This window comes from Etheostoma spectabile, chromosome 19, assembly GCF_008692095.1.
Source record: "Etheostoma spectabile isolate EspeVRDwgs_2016 chromosome 19, UIUC_Espe_1.0, whole genome shotgun sequence".
NCBI lineage: Eukaryota > Metazoa > Chordata > Actinopteri > Perciformes > Percidae > Etheostoma > Etheostoma spectabile.
This window is the reverse complement of record NC_045751.1, coordinates 13647216-13667945: the sequence shown is the minus strand read 5'-3', so window position 1 is coordinate 13667945 and position 20730 is coordinate 13647216. Positions and strand designations below refer to the sequence as shown.

The 20730-nt window shown below is 40.9% G+C and overlaps 2 protein-coding genes across 5 annotated transcripts; one reads left to right on the top strand and one right to left on the bottom strand.

Moving 5' to 3' along the window:
- The first annotated feature begins 2086 nt into the window (after positions 1 to 2086).
- slc7a7 (solute carrier family 7 member 7) lies at positions 2087 to 11368 on the top strand. 2 transcript variants are annotated; one of them, XM_032544117.1, is made up of 11 exons: positions 2087 to 2333; positions 2914 to 2963; positions 4505 to 5143; positions 7084 to 7209; positions 7386 to 7530; positions 8433 to 8556; positions 8644 to 8747; positions 8857 to 8957; positions 9102 to 9247; positions 9354 to 9537; positions 10613 to 11368. In XM_032544117.1, the coding sequence occupies exons 3-11, from the start codon at positions 4654 to 4656 to the stop codon at positions 10678 to 10680; spliced, it is 1488 nt and encodes a 495-aa protein (XP_032400008.1). In that variant the 5' UTR covers positions 2087 to 2333; positions 2914 to 2963; positions 4505 to 4653; the 3' UTR covers positions 10681 to 11368. The 2 variants fall into 2 exon arrangements, with proteins under 2 accessions (XP_032400008.1, XP_032400009.1); XM_032544118.1 differs by lacking the exon at positions 2914 to 2963 and having other exon boundaries at positions 2093 to 2333.
- Positions 11369 to 11461: 93 nt separating this feature from the next.
- oxa1l (OXA1L mitochondrial inner membrane protein) lies at positions 11462 to 17783 on the bottom strand. 3 transcript variants are annotated; one of them, XM_032544114.1, is made up of 11 exons: positions 17605 to 17783; positions 16176 to 16322; positions 15739 to 15867; positions 15345 to 15645; positions 15041 to 15184; positions 14823 to 14908; positions 13619 to 13783; positions 13250 to 13354; positions 12947 to 13109; positions 12728 to 12808; positions 11462 to 11707 (listed from the first exon to the last, which is right to left on the bottom strand). In XM_032544114.1, exons 1-11 carry the CDS (start codon positions 17713 to 17715, stop codon positions 11586 to 11588), a joined length of 1554 nt encoding a protein of 517 aa, XP_032400005.1. In that variant the 5' UTR covers positions 17716 to 17783; the 3' UTR covers positions 11462 to 11585. The 3 variants fall into 3 exon arrangements, with proteins under 3 accessions (XP_032400005.1, XP_032400004.1, XP_032400006.1); XM_032544113.1 differs by having other exon boundaries at positions 15721 to 15867; positions 16176 to 16310; positions 17605 to 17760; XM_032544115.1 differs by having other exon boundaries at positions 16176 to 16310; positions 17605 to 17759.
- Positions 17784 to 20730: the final 2947 nt, after the last annotated feature.

Sequence of the window (20730 nt, the reverse complement as noted above, 5' to 3'; positions counted from 1 at the left end):
TATTTATCATCTTCAATAAGCATTAATCAACTCTCTGTAGATCAATCATTGTCATTACAAAAGTTTTTTGAGGTGTTAAAGGTCCTCACATTTGCATATTTAGCCTACAATTAATGGAAAAATCAACACCTAGTTGGTTGGAAGACAAAGAAGTTGTTCATTTCTGCATTGGCCATTGATTAAGATGATTTTGGTCATTTCAGCTGCCATTCAATTAAAATGTGACAGAATCACAGTCAGTTTTTTTTAATGATGTGCTTATTAGAGAGTTTTTATATTTGTTTATAAAGGAAAATCAGTAAAACATAGGAATGGTGTTAAATATACTTTTAGGAAACCTAAGGACCCTATTTAGCATAGGCACAATTGTACTGTAGATGTAAGCTGATACAAGTTTTAATTATGAATGTATTGATTAATTATATATACTGCTTAGAAATGCTATATAGTGGACTTAATATAAAGTGTTACCGACATTTAACATTTTGCTTCTGGAGGGGTTCTGTTTTTTTAAGAAGTCACAAAAGTGTGTAGATCTTAAAAGTGTTCTTTTACACTCTGTGTAAGTGTAGGTCAAGCTTTCAGAATTGTACACCACAATGAGGAAACTCAGGCTGAGAGTAGATAATAGTTCCTTCACACTTTCTAAACTCTCCTATTTAAATTTTTTTTAAAGGACACAAAGTCAGAATGAATTAATTTTACATCTCTCTCTCTCTCTCTCTCTCTCTCTCTCTGAGAAACTGCAATTGTACGCCCTTTGGTGGCAGTAGCTCAGTCCATAGGGAGTTGGGTTGGGAACCAGAGGGGCATTGATTCAAGTCCCCATAATGACCAAAGTATGGTGGTGGACTGGTAGCTAGAGAAGTGTCATGTCACCTCCCGGGTACTGCCAAGGTGCTCTTGAGCAAGGCACCGACCTCCCAACTGCTCCGGTGCCTGTCCATTGTCAGCTGCAACCCCCCCACTCTGACATCTCTCCATTAGTGCATGTAGAAGGGCTGAGCATGTGTGTGTATTTCAGGCCTGTGGGTAATGTGTATTCTCACAGAGTGAACACAATGTAATTTCCCTTGCGGGATTAATAAACTATACATTATTATTATTATTATTATTATTATTATTATTATTATTATTATTATTATTATATTATTTAGTTTGAGTATTTTCTAAATCCACAAGAGGGAGCTATGGTCCATATTTTGGTCCTCATCAAACATAATATTTTACACATTATGTTACACTGACACGATTACTACATTATTATTTGTACCCTGCAGAGAAATGATAAACATCAGCTGATCTTTTCTTTCTCTGTTTATTTAATATATACTCAGGGGTGGAAGTACTAAGAAAATTTACTTAGCCTAAGTAAAATTATCGATATCACAGTGTAAAAAATACTCTAGAAGTAAAAATCCTGCATTCAAAATTTTACTTAAAAGTACAAAACATACATAATCTTACTAATTACAGACCGGCCCATTCTATAAATTAAGTACATTATATAGTACTGCTGTGTAGCTCATCTTTAATAATATATCATATTTTAATTGTTGATAATAGTTTGCAATAAAAATAATTTGTAATGTAACCTGTAACTAAGTTTAGCAAATAAATGTAGTGGAGTTAACAGTATAACTAGTTCCCACAGAAATGTAGGCTAGTTGAGCCTATAAAGTAACATACAATGAAACTACTCATAAACAAGTGTAATTAAGTATAATTATTTCCCACGGTCATCACTACTATTAATCGTATTAATATTTGATTAGTGTAGAAATCGTACCTGATAGTGAATTTAAAACTCGTCGCATTTCATTAGGCTACCATGATATAGACTCATAATAACTCAATATCTTTAAACATATTGTCTTGCTGCTGTTTTCACTGGACCATTTATCAAAGCTAGCAGTAGGCTTATAGTTCAGTTCCTCTACCGATTCTAACACTTTGTTTGAAGTGCGCGATAATTTCATTAAAACCCTACAATTCTGTAATAACTCACTCAGGAGACACAATGCGGGGCAATCAGGTTCCCCTTCTCCCCTCCCCTCTTGTGACTCGTTTCCTTGGTAGTAAAGCGCTAGAAACCACAAGTACATCAAAGCCAAGTTGATCAGCTGAGGAGCGCGGAGGAACACTGCAAAGCAAAGTCAAAACCAGAGGAAACAGCTGCGTTAAGACGCACGAAGAGACCTATTATCGACTGTAGTAGAGAGAAAGAACAATGAGAGGGCGAGCTGGTTAAAAGGAGGTGAATTACAGTAGACATTCCATTATTTGGGATCAAGTTGGACACCCAGGTGGACGCACACACGGAGCTGGAGAAGGTGAGTCTCCCCAAAAACACCAAGGCTGTTCCTGATGATTCATGCTCACTGATACAAGGTAGACATATTCAAACTACAACCCAGCAGTTTATTATTTATAACCTGTAATGTCAGTGCACGTGTGCCTTGTGGTTTCTTAGCACTGTATGTAAAAGTGAGTATTCAAAATCCAATCAATATCTCTAGAAGAGGCTTTTAGAAGTAGCCTATGATTCATATTTTAAAAGGAAGATGTCAAAAGAAAGTTAGGTAGGAGCTGGCTTCCTGCCTACCAGGTTGAGTTTTAATGACATCTTTCATATATCTATAAAATTCAAATTCAAACTCCCCAGGATACTAAAGTTAGTTTCAGTGATAAATGCTCTAAGAACGCCTAAACATTAGGAGTTGAATCATTTCACTATACACTTGAGTTGAGAGGATTTTTCCAGGATGTAACCTTGAGTAACTCATGAAGGATTACTTATCAGCAGCTTTTGGACCTTGCACTCTTTTCTGTAAGAGCCTCAACTCTCAATGTCTGTGGCACGCGTTTGATCACATGCAGGAAGACTCAATCTACTGTCCTTCTCCTTTGCAGTCACTCTTTTCTGAACCCACGTGCTGCTGATCTGTTGCTGCCGCCTCAAGGTATCTCGACTTTTCGGTCACTCTTACCTGTCAAATTTGTCTTTAATTCTTCATTTCTGCTCTAAATCTACAGTAAATCTCTCCCGCCGAATTACTTATCTGGCATCTTCTGCTTACTATCTTTGGATCAATTTATACATCAACACACGTCATTGTTCTGTGTTTCGAAGCTCCATTTTCCTAGCGTCTAAGTGACTGTTCTTGGGTGTTTGATTCATCTCTGCCTGGCCCTGCTCATCAAGAAATGTTCCGACAGCTTAACAAGCCCCGACAGTTTTGGGGATTGAAGGTTAAAGGTCTTCTGGGTTTAAACTTGGATATATTTGGTTGAAAAGTGAAAGTTTTTAGAAAGTAAAAACACATACAGATTTTAAGGAAATCACATTGAAAACATCTTACATCTAAACATTCCCTTTTCCACCAAACTTATGGATGCTTGGACCACTTTTCACCCTACAATCATCCAAAAGTTTCAACTCAGCTGATCGCCAATTTGTCTTGAACATTTTAATGTAATATCACAGCAATCATACTGTTCATATTGTAATATAATACTTATATAATAACATAATATTAACATAACATTATTTATTCCACCACCCTTTGCACTATGCTCAATAATTAAAATAATAACGATCATAATTATAATTTACTCCTGCATACTTTGCACTTTTCATTGCACTATTGTCTTAACCTGTCTATATTGTTTCTGTTTATAGTGTGTATATATTGTTTGTTTTGTATAACTAAGCACATTGTGAGCAATTTGATCCTAACCAAAATTCTTCGTATGTGTCCTCATACCTGGCAAATAAAGCTGATTCTGATCTTCGCCCTATACTCCATTAATAGATCATTAATTTTAGGGCAGTTAATTAGTAAGTTTGTGTTTGTGTGTGTGTGTGTGCTTGTTTGTACGTTATATTACCACAGACATAACACGCCTATTAACACAGAGTGACATTAACTTATTGAAGTCGGTCATGCAGAAAAGGCAATGAGCAGGCTGCCCTCAATGTGTCTGTCCCATCACCAAACTCCATACATGCTGAGGATGGTGAACTTTGGAAAACATGTGACCAGCCGCTGTGCTGCTGACACTCAAACTCTGCATGCGTTTGTGGGGGGGGGGATCAATGCACACCTAGGAGTCAAAATGTTTGTGTGTCTCAGTCGGTAATTCTTCCTCAGCTAGTATGGTTGCTAATAAAGAGCTGGTGTTTTCAGGCATGTGGCATGTTTGCTCCTCTCCCTCTTCTCTCTGTCAATACACTCAACCTTAAAAGGCCATTTGCTGTGCGGCTTAATGGTTCTCCAATCCACAAAACTGCTCTCAAATCCAACAGTGTCCATACTAGTGTGGTATTATGCGATTCTTTGCATGTTTGTTCCCACATTAGTGCCCTTGGCATCTAAATATGTTTTTGTTTGACTACATTTGGACAGGATTGAAACAGCCTAAGTATTTGCTGTATGTATGCTGTGAAAAATCAGTCTCCATGGTAACAGCATCACTAATATGACCTGCATTTCCTCCACAGATGGCAGGAGAGGATCATAGATAAGTGCGGGGGTAAAGTTTACGTCCTCAGTCTCACATCAAGGAAAAAAACTCTCCAATTGCGACTGTTATCTTGTTCAAAAAACAGTTTCTCTCTTTAGTAATCAATAAAACACCAAACCACAAACAATGGCGTCCTACAGCCCTGCCCCAACACATGAGGTGAACAATGCTGGCAAACAATCTACGAAATCTGACGGCCCAGAGTCCATGAAGCTGAAGCAGGAGATCTCCCTCCTGAACGGGGTCTGCCTTATCGTGGGGAACATGATTGGCTCAGGGATCTTTGTCTCACCAAAGGGCGTCCTCATCCACAGCGCCTCATACGGCCTCTCTTTGGTGGTGTGGACCATCGGAGGGATCTTCTCTGTGTTCGGGGCCCTGTGTTACGCCGAGCTGGGGACCACCATCACCAAGTCGGGGGCCTCCTACGCCTACATCCTGGAGGCCTTTGGGCCTTTCCTGGCCTTCATTCGATTGTGGACGTCGCTGTTGATCATCGAGCCGACCAGCCAGGCCGTCATAGCCATCACATTCTCCAACTACATGGTGCAGCCCATATTCCCCACCTGCATAGCTCCATATTTGGCCAACAGGCTGCTGGCTGCTGCTTGTATATGTAAGTACACATCTTGAGTGTGTGTGTGTGTGTGTCAATGAGTGTGTGACATTAAGAGAATGAGAGAGAAAAATCCAAGATGAGTCAATGTTTGAGTGATATAAAGAGACAAAGATGATGTCTGCCACAGTTAGTTTCACATTTGAAAGAGCATGTGAGCGTTGTAGACTGGAGAAGTGAAAAATGGTGACACCATTGCTATAGTCAGCAGCTCTGCAGCAGACATACAAAAGAGGAACTGAGCGAACCCTAAAACTTCAGTACCAATTTACTCAAACGCCCTTTTACTCAATCTCAGATTTAGAAATAATAGCATGATGTCTTGCACGTGAGGACTTGAGTCACACTTTTTTTCGATGTTGGAACAATAAGAAAACTGTTCATAAATGCAGAGGTGAACCTTTGTGAATGGATGGGGCCCAGATTGCCAAGGTAACAAGAACACAATGGCACTGAGAAAGAGCAAAGCTGACAAACTTTAATTAATTAAACTAACGAGAAATTCACAAAACTGCTCCCTGAGGCAACCAAACCCAACGAAATGCCAACACTCAGGCAACCAGACACTGAGACAAGAAGCCACGGACTCAAACAGAGAGCTTGTTAAGGTAACGTCTTAGAGACAAGCCCTGATAATCAAGATAAAAAAACACATTGTGCTAGTTTGCAATAAATATTACACATTCCTCCACCCAGCCATGAACACGCACTTAAATACACGCACACACACACACTTGCGTTCTGCACTGATAAGTAGTGCTCAGAGGAGGAGAAGGCTGATAGCTGTGAGGTAAAGTCCTACGGAGAGACTCTGACCTGAACGGCTTAACAGGCTATTGACAGCTCAGCAAAGGAGTGGACCATAAAACCAAACTAAACACACTTCCTGTTAATTAAAACATTAGAGTTGGGAACTGAACCGGCACTTTTCTTATAGTAAACTTAAATAAATCTCAGACATGACCCTCTTGCTCATCATGTAACAAAAGGTACCAGGGACGAAATGAATTAGTTTTCAAACGTCTCTATTTCATTTCACATCTGGACCATATCTGACCTCCACTACCAGTCAGCTGTCCTTCTAAACCCGATCTCACACCTCCCACCCTTCTAACCTTTCACTGTCAACACACCACACCTCTACTTCTGTGTGGCAAAGTCTCCCTCTCCATCACTCATTGCCGGTTGCCTCCGTCTGGAGCTGTATGTTTTGTTGTGTTTGACCGGGCCTCCTGTTGAGAAGGGACTTGTTATGATCTTCTCCCGGTCAAAGTGGTGGAAGGTGATAGTGTTATGATTCATCCCCTCACTGCGCATGAAGGTGGTCAACGTGGAGGAGGGGGCAGTGATGTGACCCTTTTTTAGTCTCCTCTGAAAATGACTGAGTGATGTGGAGCTCCGTGTAGCGCGTGAGTGGGAGCGCTTTGACGTGGCGAACTTAGATAAAATTCGTCCACTCAGCTCGTTTGCAGGTCAGTTTGTTAATTCAGTGCTTACCAGGAGCAAGATTTACACAAGAAATGCTTTCATCTTAAGGTATCTGATTCAAACCTTGAATACATCCTGTGCCTGACGCACGTTTATGAACTTTAATGGATCACGTGTTGATAAGAGGCCAGAGAGAGATAAGACACAGAGAGAAGAACAAAACATGTTCCCAAAGAACATTCTGCTCAAAGTGAAGGAGGGCAATAAGGGAAAAGTACCAGTTAAGACCACTTTTCCTCATTCGTGTGTGTGTGTGTGTTTTGTATGTGCTGCACTCAGCTGTTTCCTCGTCTGAAAAACAACAGACCAGTCTGCTTGACTCAGCAGCAGCGTTTCCTTAAATCACACACGGAAAAATGCTGGCACACACTCAGTTTACAGAGCAAATGTCACCCACTGAGATTGTTAAATTATTTGTTTCTGTGTGTTTTGGTTGCTTCCACTAACCTTAGGTTTGCTGACCTTTGTGAACTGTGCCTACGTAAAATGGGGCACCAGGGTCCAGGACTTCTTCACGTACGCCAAAGTCCTCGCTCTCATCGCCGTCATCATCACCGGCCTGGTGAAAATTGGACAAGGTCACCAACTCTTCTCTCTCTTGATCCTAAACCTTCCACAATTAAGAAAACCAAATGCTTAGATGCTAAAAAAAAAAAAAAGCAAGACTTGTATACACAACATCTGCAGGTTTAAATGATGAGTTCTTAGTGATGACTAGTGCCTAAAATTAAATCAGTGTGTTGGTGTTTTCCAGGTCACACACAGAACTTTGAGGGCCTTTTTGAAGACTCATCTCAGGATCCAGGACACATTGCTCTCGCTCTGTACTCCGCTCTGTTCTCCTACTCAGGATGGGACACCCTCAACTTTGTCACGGAGGAGATCAAGAACCCAGAGAGGTGAGGATCATTTACTTTGATTGTACACTTAGCTATTTCTTACTGCTGCAGCTGTGCCACTATGAGAATTTAGGAATGTCTGACCAGCACATAATGCAAGCAAATCAATCAATCTTTAGTCTTTTAGCTGGAGATTTAAATTGTCAAAGTTGGAAACGGAACTCTTAATGGACAGTTTGAACAGTAGGAATGATTACAAGAAGTAAAAACTGATATTACTGACATTTATGCATGTAAGTTCTGAGCTCTGGAAATTCTTACCAGAAACGCAATAGCTTAATTCAGATCTCCTCTCATCGTGCACTTCCCCTACACATAGATGAGTCATATGATTTAAATGAGTATTACCTCATGCTGGTATATCTCACACACTAGCTCTTACATTTGTCTTTATATTTGTGAATATGTTGTCTTTATACTCAAAGTTTGAACTTGTATCCATCCTACACACTTGTCACAGTTCTCTCTCATGAGAGTATTCCTATAAAGCCAAAAGGAAACGGTTTATCTCCAGTGCATTATAAAACAAGCTGCAGGATACAGGATGCCAGTTCTGCTGTGATTTGAGCAACACCTGTGGCATTGATTTCCTGAAATGCAAATCAATAAGTAAACAACCAAGATCAAACTGAAGGTATGCGTGTGCTTGAGCCTTTTGGTGTAATTCACACAGCCAAACACTGATCAAATGAAGAAAGACTAAACGTGATTAGATCACAAGCCTCTCCATGAGTTCCAAGGCCAATTAAGTGACCCCCGCACTTACCACAACCCCCATCCTCCCCTCACCCAAGGGGTAGATCTGCCCTTGACCCAGAGACTCCTGAGGAAGCCTGTATTTCACACTTCTCTGAATCTCATCTCCTTTGCTTCCCTCTGGTGTTTGTGTGTGTGAACTACAGGAACCTTCCACTGGCCATCGCTATTTCCATGCCTATAGTCACCGTGATCTACATTCTGACCAACGTGGCTTACTACACCGTCCTCCCCATGAATGTAATCTTAGACAGCGATGCTGTGGCTGTGGTAAGTGCATATAAATGTCAATAATTTACTGTACTTTATATCATATCATATAGCGCCACTTTGCATAATTTAATCTCATCTTTCCAGACATTTGCAGACCAGGTATTTGGTGTCATGAGCTGGACGATTCCCTTCGCTGTGGCTCTTTCCTGCTTCGGAGGACTCAATGCCTCCATCCTGGCTTCCTCCAGGTAAGTGAATAGTTTTTGACACCACTTCATCCTTGTGTCATTAGCATCCCACTCATCGTCACTTGTGTCCATCACTCATCACTCTGTTGCATATTCTTTGTGTCTAAAGACTGTTCTTCGTGGGCTCCAGAGAGGGCCACCTGCCCGACTACCTGTGCATGATCCACGTCCACCGCTACACTCCTGTCCCCGCCCTGCTCTTCAACGTCAGTCAGCTATCACAATCTTTTATTTCCTGTTGTTTAATGGTCGAATTTACATTTCTTTAATCTCACGGTTGCATCTTTGTGGAAAAATCTTTTCACACATTTCACAGTTTCACTTACAATGTTTCTTGTGTGTCTCTGCAGGGAGTCATGGCTCTAATATACCTGTGTGTAGAAGACGTTTTCAGGTTGATCAACTACTACAGCTTCAGCTACTGGTTCTTTGTTGGTCTGTCCATTTTGGGGCAACTGTATCTGCGCTGGAAGCAACCGGACAGAAAGAGACCACTAAAGGTAAGGACGCAGAACCAGAGATATTGTCTTTTAAAGGTGCTTTAGAATTTTCTTTTACCTACTTACATCCAAATTTTGACCATCATCTCATCTCTTCTTTCCTCAGCTAAGTCTCATCTACCCCATCATTTTCTGTCTGCTCACGGTCTTCCTGGTGGTGGTGCCGCTCTACAGTGACACCATCAACTCTCTGATCGGCATCGGCATCGCCCTGTCAGGAGTGCCCGTTTACTACCTCTGCTGCTACACTCCGGCCCATAAGAGGCCACTGAGGCTACGGAGCCTCATTGGTAAGAAAGTCGCAGGACTCACTCTCATAAATCAAAACCAACTTTGTTGATTTTAAAAAGCCCAGGTCTTAAACTCAATGACCGGTTGGCCACAGGCCAGGTTTTGAACACATAAAACAAAGTTGTTTAGTAGTGTTGTAGCATAGGTTTATTCTAAACATTCAAAGTGTTTGGCACCAGAGAGGAGATTAAGGTGCATGTCTTCAGGGGAGCTCTAATGTACAATGAGCCTATGAGCAGTATAAGGGGCAGTGCAAAAAGAGATGTAATTTGGCTGAGGCTAGAAGATGAAGTGTATGGAACATTAACCCGAGGCAGGAGAACACGAGAAGCCTGCAAAGTTGAAGGAGAGGAGACTTATCTTAACTTGTGTAGGTCCAACAAAGACGAGGACGTCCACAGTCCCATCCGAGACAGCTGAACAAGTTTCACCCAAACCCTCTCCAGGGATCAGCACACTCCCAGCAGCACTTTGTTGATCAGCGATTTCCAGGAAATCCAACCGGTTCTTGGAAAAACTGCCGCTCTGTTTATTTAATATATGTCACTGTTTTACTTTTTTTGTGCAAAGACAACCAAAGACTGGATTAAACTTTCAGTTATCTCCTCCTTTAGCTACTCTCACTCCTCTTTCAGTTCTCCTCCATGCTGTCTTTGTTAGTTTTCCCAAGCTCACAGATGTGTCTAATTTACTTCCTAACCCCTCCCCATGGATTTTCTTTCTTCAAATTATTACATTATTATTATAAATTATTAAAATGTCTTTAGACATTACATTTTTGTTCAGTCAGTAAGAACTAAATTAAAAACTATATTGAAAGGTGATTCACCTAACTGCAAAGAAGCCGCCTAAAAAGGTCTACTTGTGAAAACCACAGTGCACTCTGGGAATTTCTTTCAGGCCTTACTGCTAGAGACGGCTCAATCAGGTTGTGTCGATTATAGCTACTTATTTGACGGGACATCTACAGAGTACTTTGCATGGACTAAACACTAATGATGTCAACTTAAACTTAATTTGGTGTCAATGTTTAGTCTATTAATAGAATATTTCTTCTGTCTCCACCTCTTTCAGCTAAATCCGGCTTGCTCATTCAGAAGGTGTGCTACTCTGTTCTGACTGAAATGGACAAAGAAGAGTAGATGTTTGCTTCTACCAACCTGCCGAAGACTGACCATGCACAAAATGTAGAACCTGAACTCATCCTGGCCAGCCGCTGCCGCCACAAGGCCGGTGGGAGAAGCATTGGGGATTGAGCTGGACCCAGCTCTCTGACCTGTCAATCATTACCCGGCGATCTCATTGATGAATGTATGAATAATGGCGCGCGCGTGCTAGTTGGCAAGATTTCACTCTAGCTGACAGACTTCAGAGAGAACATTTAATGCACTCCCGAAGAAATTATCACCTCTGTTTCAGAAGTGGTCACCTTAGTAGGAATTATTGAATTTATATGTCAAGACAAGTTTTTTGTGAAATGACATCCCTGCAATACCTTTTTGATTTTACTGGAAGGTGGCAAATTATTATGATTAAATTGTTAGTGTATAGGAGAATGTCTTTAAAAGCATTCTTGACTATTGAAAAAGCCTTGCTATTGTTTGCACAAAGAACATCAAGCATTAAAAAAAAAAGAATACATTCCCACATTCATAAATGTGGAAGCAAAGTTTTATTTATACTAGTCAGCCCAAGGTCTGGTAAAGGGCTATCTTTACACAAAACTAATTTTATCTGCAGCTTCTGACTTAATCACGGGCTGTTAAATGTAAGTTTGAGACAGTTGAGCTGTTAATACATATTTATATTAAAATTACTTGTTGACAACATTAATCAATTTGTTTCTTTCTTTCTCCTCCAAGGATGTTTTTGGAGTATAGGATTAATGTATTAAATAACACAACATTAGACACACCAAAGTGATTGTTTTGAGGCAGATTTTACTTTTTTTTTTTAGAATAATACATGACAATCCTTTTCCACTCGGTCCTCTCTTCCATTCATAAATATGTACATAAATCATGGTATTGTCAAGTTTTCGGTCTGATCATCCAATAGTGTCTTTCCATGGCCTCTCCTTATTACTAGCTGGCTTGTCTTTAGCTGATGCTGCAGCCATGGGCGGGGTCTGCTGGAGGGGATTGTGGGTAAAAGTCTGCCTCAGTGGACCTGCAGAGGGAAAATGAAGAGAACACATATGAATATATTCCCAGTTTTAGTGCACACACACAGTTTTAGCCTCGACAGCAAAGAGATAATCACGGCAACAGCTTTTTCTCCTGATTACCATAAACATACAAAAAAAAGGTACACAACACATGTTGTTCATCTATCAATTATTTTCTCAGATAATGAATCGTGCGGTTTACAAAATATCAGCAAATAGTGACATTTACAAATGTATTATTTTGTCTGACCAACAGTCCAAAATATTAAGTTTACGATCATAAAAGAAAGAGAAACAACCAGTGAACCAGTGTGGGCGTTTGCTATTTTGATTTGACAAAAAAATGCTGTAATAATTCATATGTAAACATACTTCCTGAGTAACTATTATCAGTTCTAGTCAGATTAAAACAAAATTAAGAGCAAAAAAACACAATATTAGTGAGGTACTTACTGACTGCAGATGCTGTGAAAAATTCATCGTGAAAGTCCTCTAAATTTGAAAGCAAAGCTCCAAACACTCATATCAGAGTATTTTAATTACAGTTTTAAGGCTTTGTGGACTCCACAGCAGTACAATCTGGAGCAGATTTTAAACTTTCTCCTGAGCTGCAACCAGTGTTCACACCTAACCTATATGTATAAAGTTAATATCCAGCAATAAACTATTATGTATGTTTCAGGTAATGGATTGTTACTTTTTCAGTCTCCTCATTGAAACCCTGATTGTTACATGACTATTTTTCAAGTCTTATTATTCAAATGATTGGCTTTTGCCACCAGGGGGAGCCGATCCTCCATTTCTGCATCAAAATATCAAGTACACTATGCATTTCACAACTGTTACAAACTTTAATAAGGTCCTTTTACATAATCAGTACATTAATCTATTAGAGCAACTAATCCAAAAGGTCTTTTTGAAATTCCAGCAACTTAGTATAAATAAACCACTGCTTTATTTTAAAATCTTTGTAATTATGGACTTATTATGTCCTTTTAAATACAATACTGGTGGGGACTGACCTTTAGCAGCGAGATCTAGGTGATTTTTGATCCTTCTTTCCCTTTCTTCCAGCTGCTGGGCCAGCTGAGCATTTTTCCAGCCTGGAGACCAAACCATGGACAAAAATAGAAATAATCAGTGTTGCAGTGTCAATAGCTTAACATTACTACTAAAAAAAACAACCAACAAATGTCCTTATGACCAAATCTATTGGATGTACAGTATATTTAGACACCAACCCTTCTTCATGCTATCGATTAAGCCGTCACTTTGGGGCAGGGCGGAGGCCGGATGTTTGATTCTCTCTGGGATCCTCAACCTGTCTCTGATCAAGGGGTGTCTGAGCAGGGCGACTTGAGCCAAGGAGAAGCAGTTAGAAGTCAGCCAGTAGGTAAACACCGCCTGAGGTTTGTTTGAGAAGAAAAGGATTTCAGACACTGAATGTAAAAATATTAACTGTTGTTTAGTAACTTTTTAGTATGACGCGATGTGAGTTTAAACCACTACAAACAAAACCTGATGTGGGTGAATGACAGACTGACCGTGGGGAAGTTGATAGTGAGGGGGAGGATAACAAAGGGCATGATCCTGAACACTGTCTTCATGGCTCGCAGGTTGGGGTTGTCAATACCAGACTCTGCACCCAACTAAAAGAGACATCAGAACAATGTGGTGATTATTAAGGAAAAACATGAGTACATAAACAGTTTATAACAACATCATAACACCATCTATAACAAACTGACAGTCCAAAGGTAGTCCTGTTATTCTTATAACTGTGCTGTTCTTTTATTCTGACCGGGCATCAAAAGAGCATTAAAAAAAATATGGTTTAACAGGGTTGGTCTCATTTAGTTTCTATGTCCTCTTCATTTGTTTATTTCTGACAAGTTGGGTAAAAGCTGGCTGACCTCTAGGATGAAGAACATGGTTCCAGTGACTACAAAAGGCAGGATATAAAAAGGATCTGCTGCCGTCAGGTCTGTAAACCACAGCAGGCCTCCTGTCTGCATGCTGGGCACCGGCAGGTAGGCCATCTTCCTCAGCGCGATGAAGAAAGAGACAAAGACTGGTGCCTGCGAAAACAAACAGATAATTGATTTGAAAAAACTGTTAACAACTGTTAAAAACATAACTCTATTTAGTTCAGTTATTTTAAACAGGTATTAAGTGCCCCTTAATGGGGTAGAATGCACAGTCCTTCCAGGATTTTGACCCTTTTTTTAAGATTGTTGTGGCCCAAAATGCCTGAATTTGTAACAGCTTTTGTAAAAATAGCAATTAAGTTCCAATGTCTTATGTATTATTTTTGCAATGAAGTTGCGAGAGACGGTACAAAAAAAATTGTCTTTTTGGTATACTTCTTTAAATATAAAAGGATACTTGTTTTGGGCCACTCTGGGCTGAGTTTTACTAGGAACCTTACCAAAAAGGCTCAGGATGCTGCAAATGTTGGTATGATATGATGGCTGGTGGATTTAAGACAAAAAATGAAAAATAATCATTTCAAATAATCATAATCAAATTTGAACACATCTGTCAGTGGCTGGTTGATCTTCACATTGTTAGTTAATTTCCTATCCTGGCCTGGCCTGGGACACACATTCATACAGTTTGATGAAGTACTCATTGGACTTTTAACTTTTAATTGCATTTTAATAACGACCGTAGCTGTCCTCAATTTTGGTCAGTGTGTTTCATCTCCAGTTTTTCCTGTATCCACTGTGTGTTTCTGTGTGCGTGCGTCAGTCATGGCAGGAACTGAGCAGCCCCGCCCGCTGCAGAGAGCTGACAGGAAACAGCAGCAGCTTTCAGCAACTTTAGAGTAAAACACTTGTTACAGTGACTGATTCACAGTCTGGCACTTGAGACTGCTGTGATTGGTTGAAGTCCCGGAAAGCTCCAGTTACTGGTCAAATTTGCAGTAAATCTGCGGTGATTGGTCAAAATTGCGAGTCGCATTGAATTCACAATGATTGGTTGAATTTGCGTGAATTGTCAGGATTGCGACATCGCAAATTCCTGGAGGGACTGAATGCAGTTTGTGCGGTTTATAGACTTTACAGTTAAAATTGTTCCACTAAATAACTATGCAGTATAAAGAGATAAACTGACCTGCACCAAAGGAACCAGGAAGCCACGGAGAGGATTTACATCATGCTTCTTCTGGAACAAGTTCAGGTCTGAGTAGGCTTTGGCAACTATAACACGAAGACATAAGCTCATGACAAATTGACGAGGCTGGATTTTTTTTTTTTTTAAGAAGCACACACAAACATCTAAATTTTAACTAAAAAAAAGACAATTGCAATGAATGAAGAGTAAAATTTTACATTCAAATTTGTTTCCACTCTGCTTGGCTTCATTCATCCTGGCAGTGAGTTTGGTCATCTCGGGCATGACATTGTTCAGCTTGGCTGCCTCCCTCTGGCCCTTCACTATGACAGGAAACACAGCCAAACGAGCCAACACGGTTCCTATAGGAAAGTGAGGGATTCATAGAAACAAGAAGACGATAAAAAAGAACACAGGACATTTTTTGACTCGCTTAAAATGAGACTCAAGGAAAACATCAACCTCAGATACTGAGGGATGCCTGGATGTTGACATATTGATTTACAGATAAGTGTTGCTTACCTACAACAATGGCCCCCCACCAGGGCAAACCAAGATCCATGTGCATGAACTCTAACAAGTTCTGGACCAGCCCCACTGGGGTGCGGCCGGCCAATCCCAGCTCTGCTAAACTGGTTTCTGTAGCCGCAGCCTGCAGGACCTCCACTGCAGTCGGTGCAGCATCAGCCAACTGCTCAATGACTGGCTGCGACAAAACTGAAACGGTGTCTGCTGACAACAGCTCAGGGGAGGAATCCAAGACAGGAGAAGAAGGAGAGACGTCCGCTAATGGTGTTGCCATGGAAACAGTTTCAACTGGGATCTGAAAATATCAATGAAAATGGAATCACATATTTAAGTTAGAAGGTAAATAAGTGCCTAAGATAGATGATTTAACTTCCGATGTAGTCTCCACCTGTTCAGCGATTGGCTGTGCGATGATGGGGGTACGGTCAGCAGGCAGATAGACGGGGGAGGACTCCAGGACTGGAAGGCCGCCAGAAGCTTCCAACACTGGAGGTGCCATGCTTCCTTCATCTGGGATCTGCCAATATCAGTAACAACATGTTATGGATGTAACAATGTATTCAAACAGCTGTCCACTTTGATATTATACCAAAGATACAGTGCATAAAATCTCACATTCTGGCCACATTGTGAAGCAATTTACTTCCAATACAGAAACACAGAGAAGGGCACTAGTCATTTAAGAAAACCACAAGTTAAACTATTAAATTATATAACTCAATATATCTTTAACTTGTATGGTTAAAAATCTTACAGAGGCGCTGTTCACTGATGATGCTCAACAGCAACTTTGCTATTAGACTGATCAACTGTATGGTACTTCACCTGTGAGCTGTTGTGCCTGACTGCCACGGCGTTCACCCAGAGGAACTTCCCATGTGGTCTGCGGCCCAGCAGAGTCCTAGTAGCAGGACTGCGACACTCAAACACTGTGTGCAGATGGGACTTCTGGAGCACCCGCTGTTTGTGAACCTGAGGGACAGAGTCAGAAACACTTTTCACAATAAACTACAACTTGATGACATATAGGGGAAATGCTGCTGTGTCACATACAGAACAAGTTCAGCAACACTGATACTTTAAAGATCACAAATTTTGCAGATGCTTTCTAAATTGAACCTGATTAGAGCAGAAAAAGTCATCTGGTAAAAATGACACAGACAATAACAAGGGACCCAGGTCCCCGTAAGGCCTCCTGTGACACGAACCAAGCGGTATGATTTTTTTTATACCTCAGACTATCAGACCACACAACAAGCACTTTAAACATACATTTGTATTAGTTGTGTACTGTATTTATGTATTATATTTATGCTCTAGTTTTTATGGGCATTACGGCAGGTATGAGCACTGTAATTTCCATTTTTTTAAGATTATTTTTTGGGCATTTTTAGGCCTTTAATGGACAGGACAGGTGAAGTTTGTGAAAGGGGAGAGAGAGGGGGAGTGACATGCAGCAAAGGGCCGCAGGCCGGATTCGAACCCGGGCCGGCTGCGTCGAGGAGTAAACCTCTAAACATGGACTTTCTCGTGTCAAAAATGAATTGAGGCAGATGTGACTCTTTTAAATGTTATTACACAATATTACATTGGTTGACACTTTTGTTAGCGTTGCCTTCACAGGAACTTACATAAGGATGTGAACATTTTGAAATTAATAAAATTACCAATGCTGGAGAAGTCTACCATTTAAATGAACTTCATGCCATGACCTAGCTAAACTTATGAAAAACCAGCTGTGCAGCAGGTTTACGAAACAGTGACCTCTGGTAGAATTGAGATGATTCTTACAGGGCACAGCAGCTGGGTTTGGACTAAACAACAGGTCATGTAGTTCAGGTTTAACGTTATACAGATGAGCTAATAGCAGAGCAACAGCACCAGTATCTTTACTTCAGGATAGATGTAACGTTAGAAGTTGTTGACAAAGTTAGCAGTAGCGTTAGCTAACACAGCCCTACTAGCTTCTGGATAATTATTTCAATCGTGTCTTAACTCCTGGTGGTCTTAAGCTCGTATCTCTATGATTCTAGCTACGCTGCCCATGCTGTTCTTGTTAATAAACCTAGTAGTTAACAGCTTTAACGTTATTAAATATCGGAGCTGTCTTCACTTGAGAGGCTGCCGCTGTCAAAGTCAAAGCGACAATGCTAGCCAGCTAGCGAGTTAGACGCTGAGAGTCGCTATTGGTGTCTAGCTGTGTTTCAGAAGCAGGGATGAAGTACCTGCTGTTAATTGTAAAAAAAAGACTTACATGGTTCAAAATGTCTTGAAGGGGATGGCTGCCTCGGCTCGGTTTTCCAGTCTGTCTCAGGAAACATCTTGCTAGGCAACCCGGAGTCACCCCGCTCCTGATGGCAGCCATGCTGGGGGAAAGACATTCTACGGAAAGCGTGGAGAGTCAATTTTCCTGGCTGTTCGTTACATGGTTCGCCCTGTGTCTGTCGGGTTAAATAGAATATAATTTCTACAGGGCTGCCAACTTTTCCCAAAACCTTGGAGTGAGATTTGGGGGGGGCCAACCCATATTTTGCCGCGTACAAAGCAATTTCTTTGGCTCTTTCAGCATCATTATACTTCAGGGTTTAAATGGGATTTGTTACATGTGGGGGATGGGGCTCTCCCTAGGGGGGTCTGGGGGTATGCCCCCCCAGGAAAAAATTTGAAAAATAAACCATTAATGGCCCTTTCTGGAGAGTTTTGTGAAAAAAAAAATGGAGAAATCAAGTCTTGCATGATATGTGCAAACTGTAGGGTTAGAGCCTTTGCATTGTTGTAGTATCAACAGGTTTTAAGGCATTCAGCATTTACATTATTACCTTATTTATGTATAAGAACTGACCCAGACATGTCCCAAACATGAATGAGCCACATGAAGAGACAGTAGCATATGTCAGCAACAGCTGAGAAGATTTGGGTCTGTGTGACAGGTCCAGGGGTCCCTGGTGTATGGACCAGGGACCCAAAGTAATTAATGTGAGATCAACTAAGACCACTGAAATCTAAAGAATTAGAACCACGTTTTGCATAAATTCTAACCCTTTAACCTTTGTGCCAAGGTTCAGTAATGTTGGCCCTCATCCTCTTACTTACTGTTTTACTTTTTGGGAAATAAAGACTATTTGTTATTTTATAAAACATTAATGAATTATTTACAGTTACATTTAGAGATGCACAGAGGTTAGAGAAGCACTATAGTGGCCCAACGATGCAGTATCGTAGTATATGTTGTTAGGTATAGCTCAGATGTGTTTCATCAGAGTTCTGTCATTTACAACTTTATGCACTTCAAAATAAAACTCCTCCCATCTCTGTTGTCCAGATTTGGAGAGTTGTAATATACGTCTGCTGTGCATGTCATTCTCCGCTGATAAGGGTAGGCCTAGTATCTCATTCAGACCGTCTGACAGACACACCCCCACCCACGTCAAAAAATTCAGCAAATAGTCTGGTAATGGTTAGTGCTCCGTTTTGGCAGGTTGTTGCCGTTAAAATTTCGTTTGTGCAGTTTTGGTTTCTGAGATATAAAAATTATTTTTAGCTCCATCTAGAGTTTCACCATCCCCCACATCGCTCCAAACAAACCAAAGTGGGCTAGTTCGTTAGTGCTCCGTTTGTGCAGGTTTGTGCCGTTGAAATTTTCGTTTGCGCACTTTCGTCTTTGAGATATTAAGTATAATTTTGGCCGATGACGTCATCCGCCCCCATTTTGCTCCAACAAGAAATTTTTTGCTTTACCGCTATTATGTCGCCACCACAACTGGTATGTAAAGGACCACAATGTCACCCAGGATTATATATACAAATGACTAGATTTGATTTTACTTTATTTGGCGCTTTCAGAGGTTTAAGATTCAGCGGAATGTGGGGTATAATTGTCCCCTAATTATACCCAATTAGGGACATAATTTCACCTGCTGTAGGCTGTACTTTCTGTTGTTGTTCTTCGTCTTCCAGCACATTCCTGTCATATGTAATTTGTTCTGTTTTCTGTGTCGTTTTTATGCAATTGATGTTGCTTTGTTTTGGTAGAAAAGGTAGGCTATTATAAATCGTGTACCGTGAGGTAAGACAAATTATAACTTTTAATATCTCAAAGACGAAGGATGCACAACGAAAATTTCAACGGCACAACCTGCACAAACGGAGCACTAACGAACTGCGCCACTTTGGTTTGTTTGGAGCGAGGGGTGGAGGATGGTGAACTCGTATGAGCTAAAAATAATTTTTAATATCTCAGAAACCAAACTGCACAACGAAATTTTAACGGCACAAACTGCACAAACGGCAGCACTAACCATTATGACTATTGCTGATTTTTTGACGTGGTGTGGTGATCACTTCACGCAGCTGCAACAGCTTCATGCCCCAGAGCGGAGTCCACTAAATGAACGAAGTTGCTACATTAGCCGCGCTGCTCACCTCTATCGTTACAGAGAGAGAGTGACACGAAGCGACGGACGGTCTGTGATCAGTGTTGCCAAGTCCGCTTATTCTAAGCGACTTTGGGCTTGTTTTTTTGTAAAGTCGCTTACAGATATTGGTAGTCGCGGGTTGCGGTTTTTTTGGGCTGTGTCACTAAAGGTAGTTGCTTATTTGGGCTTGTTGTCCCAGCTTGTTTCTCGCCGGTTCGCTCGATCCGCCCCTTTCCCCAAAACACTATAGACAGCAGCGGTATGTTCCGCCACTTCCTGCTACTAATTGGCTCTGACCCAGATGGAAACGAGTACCGCCAATCAGAGCAGAGCAGGGCAGTCTGTTGTTTTCTGGTTGGAAATAGCGCGAGTAGCGACTAATGGTGAGTGGACTGAGGAGAGTTTTTGGAGGAATAAATGCCCGGATAAAGTGGGTGAAATACGGAGAGAAGTATAACAAAGAATCTGAGAAAGGAGGAAAAGAATGGATTCTATCCGTCCTTATGGAACAACTCAAATCACTGTGAAAAAGTGTCATATTTCAAATCCCATCAGTTTTTTAATGTTAAATAATGTTTAAAAACTCCTCCTGTGGGTCATTGTCCTAAGCTCAGGAGGGAAATAAAAACTCAGCCTACGTGTGTACAGTTTTACATCTGTCCACATGGATTGTAAACCGTGCTTTTTTCTCTCTTCCAGGATCTTAGGGGGCTCCGTAGAAAAAGTCGCTTTTTGGGTGTTTTCACAGGCCTGGTTGCGTATTTGTCGTCGCAAGATCTGGCACACTGTCTGTGATACTAGAGCTCATACCCAAGACGGGGAAATGCACCTGGGATGGCTCGTGAAAAAAATGTTTCAGTTGCGACAATTTGAAACTTCCCAGACAGGGAGCGCTCTTGAACCCCCCTCACAGTCTCTGAAAGCACAACTAGTCGATCACGAGCGCTCAAAAGGTAGATCTATAG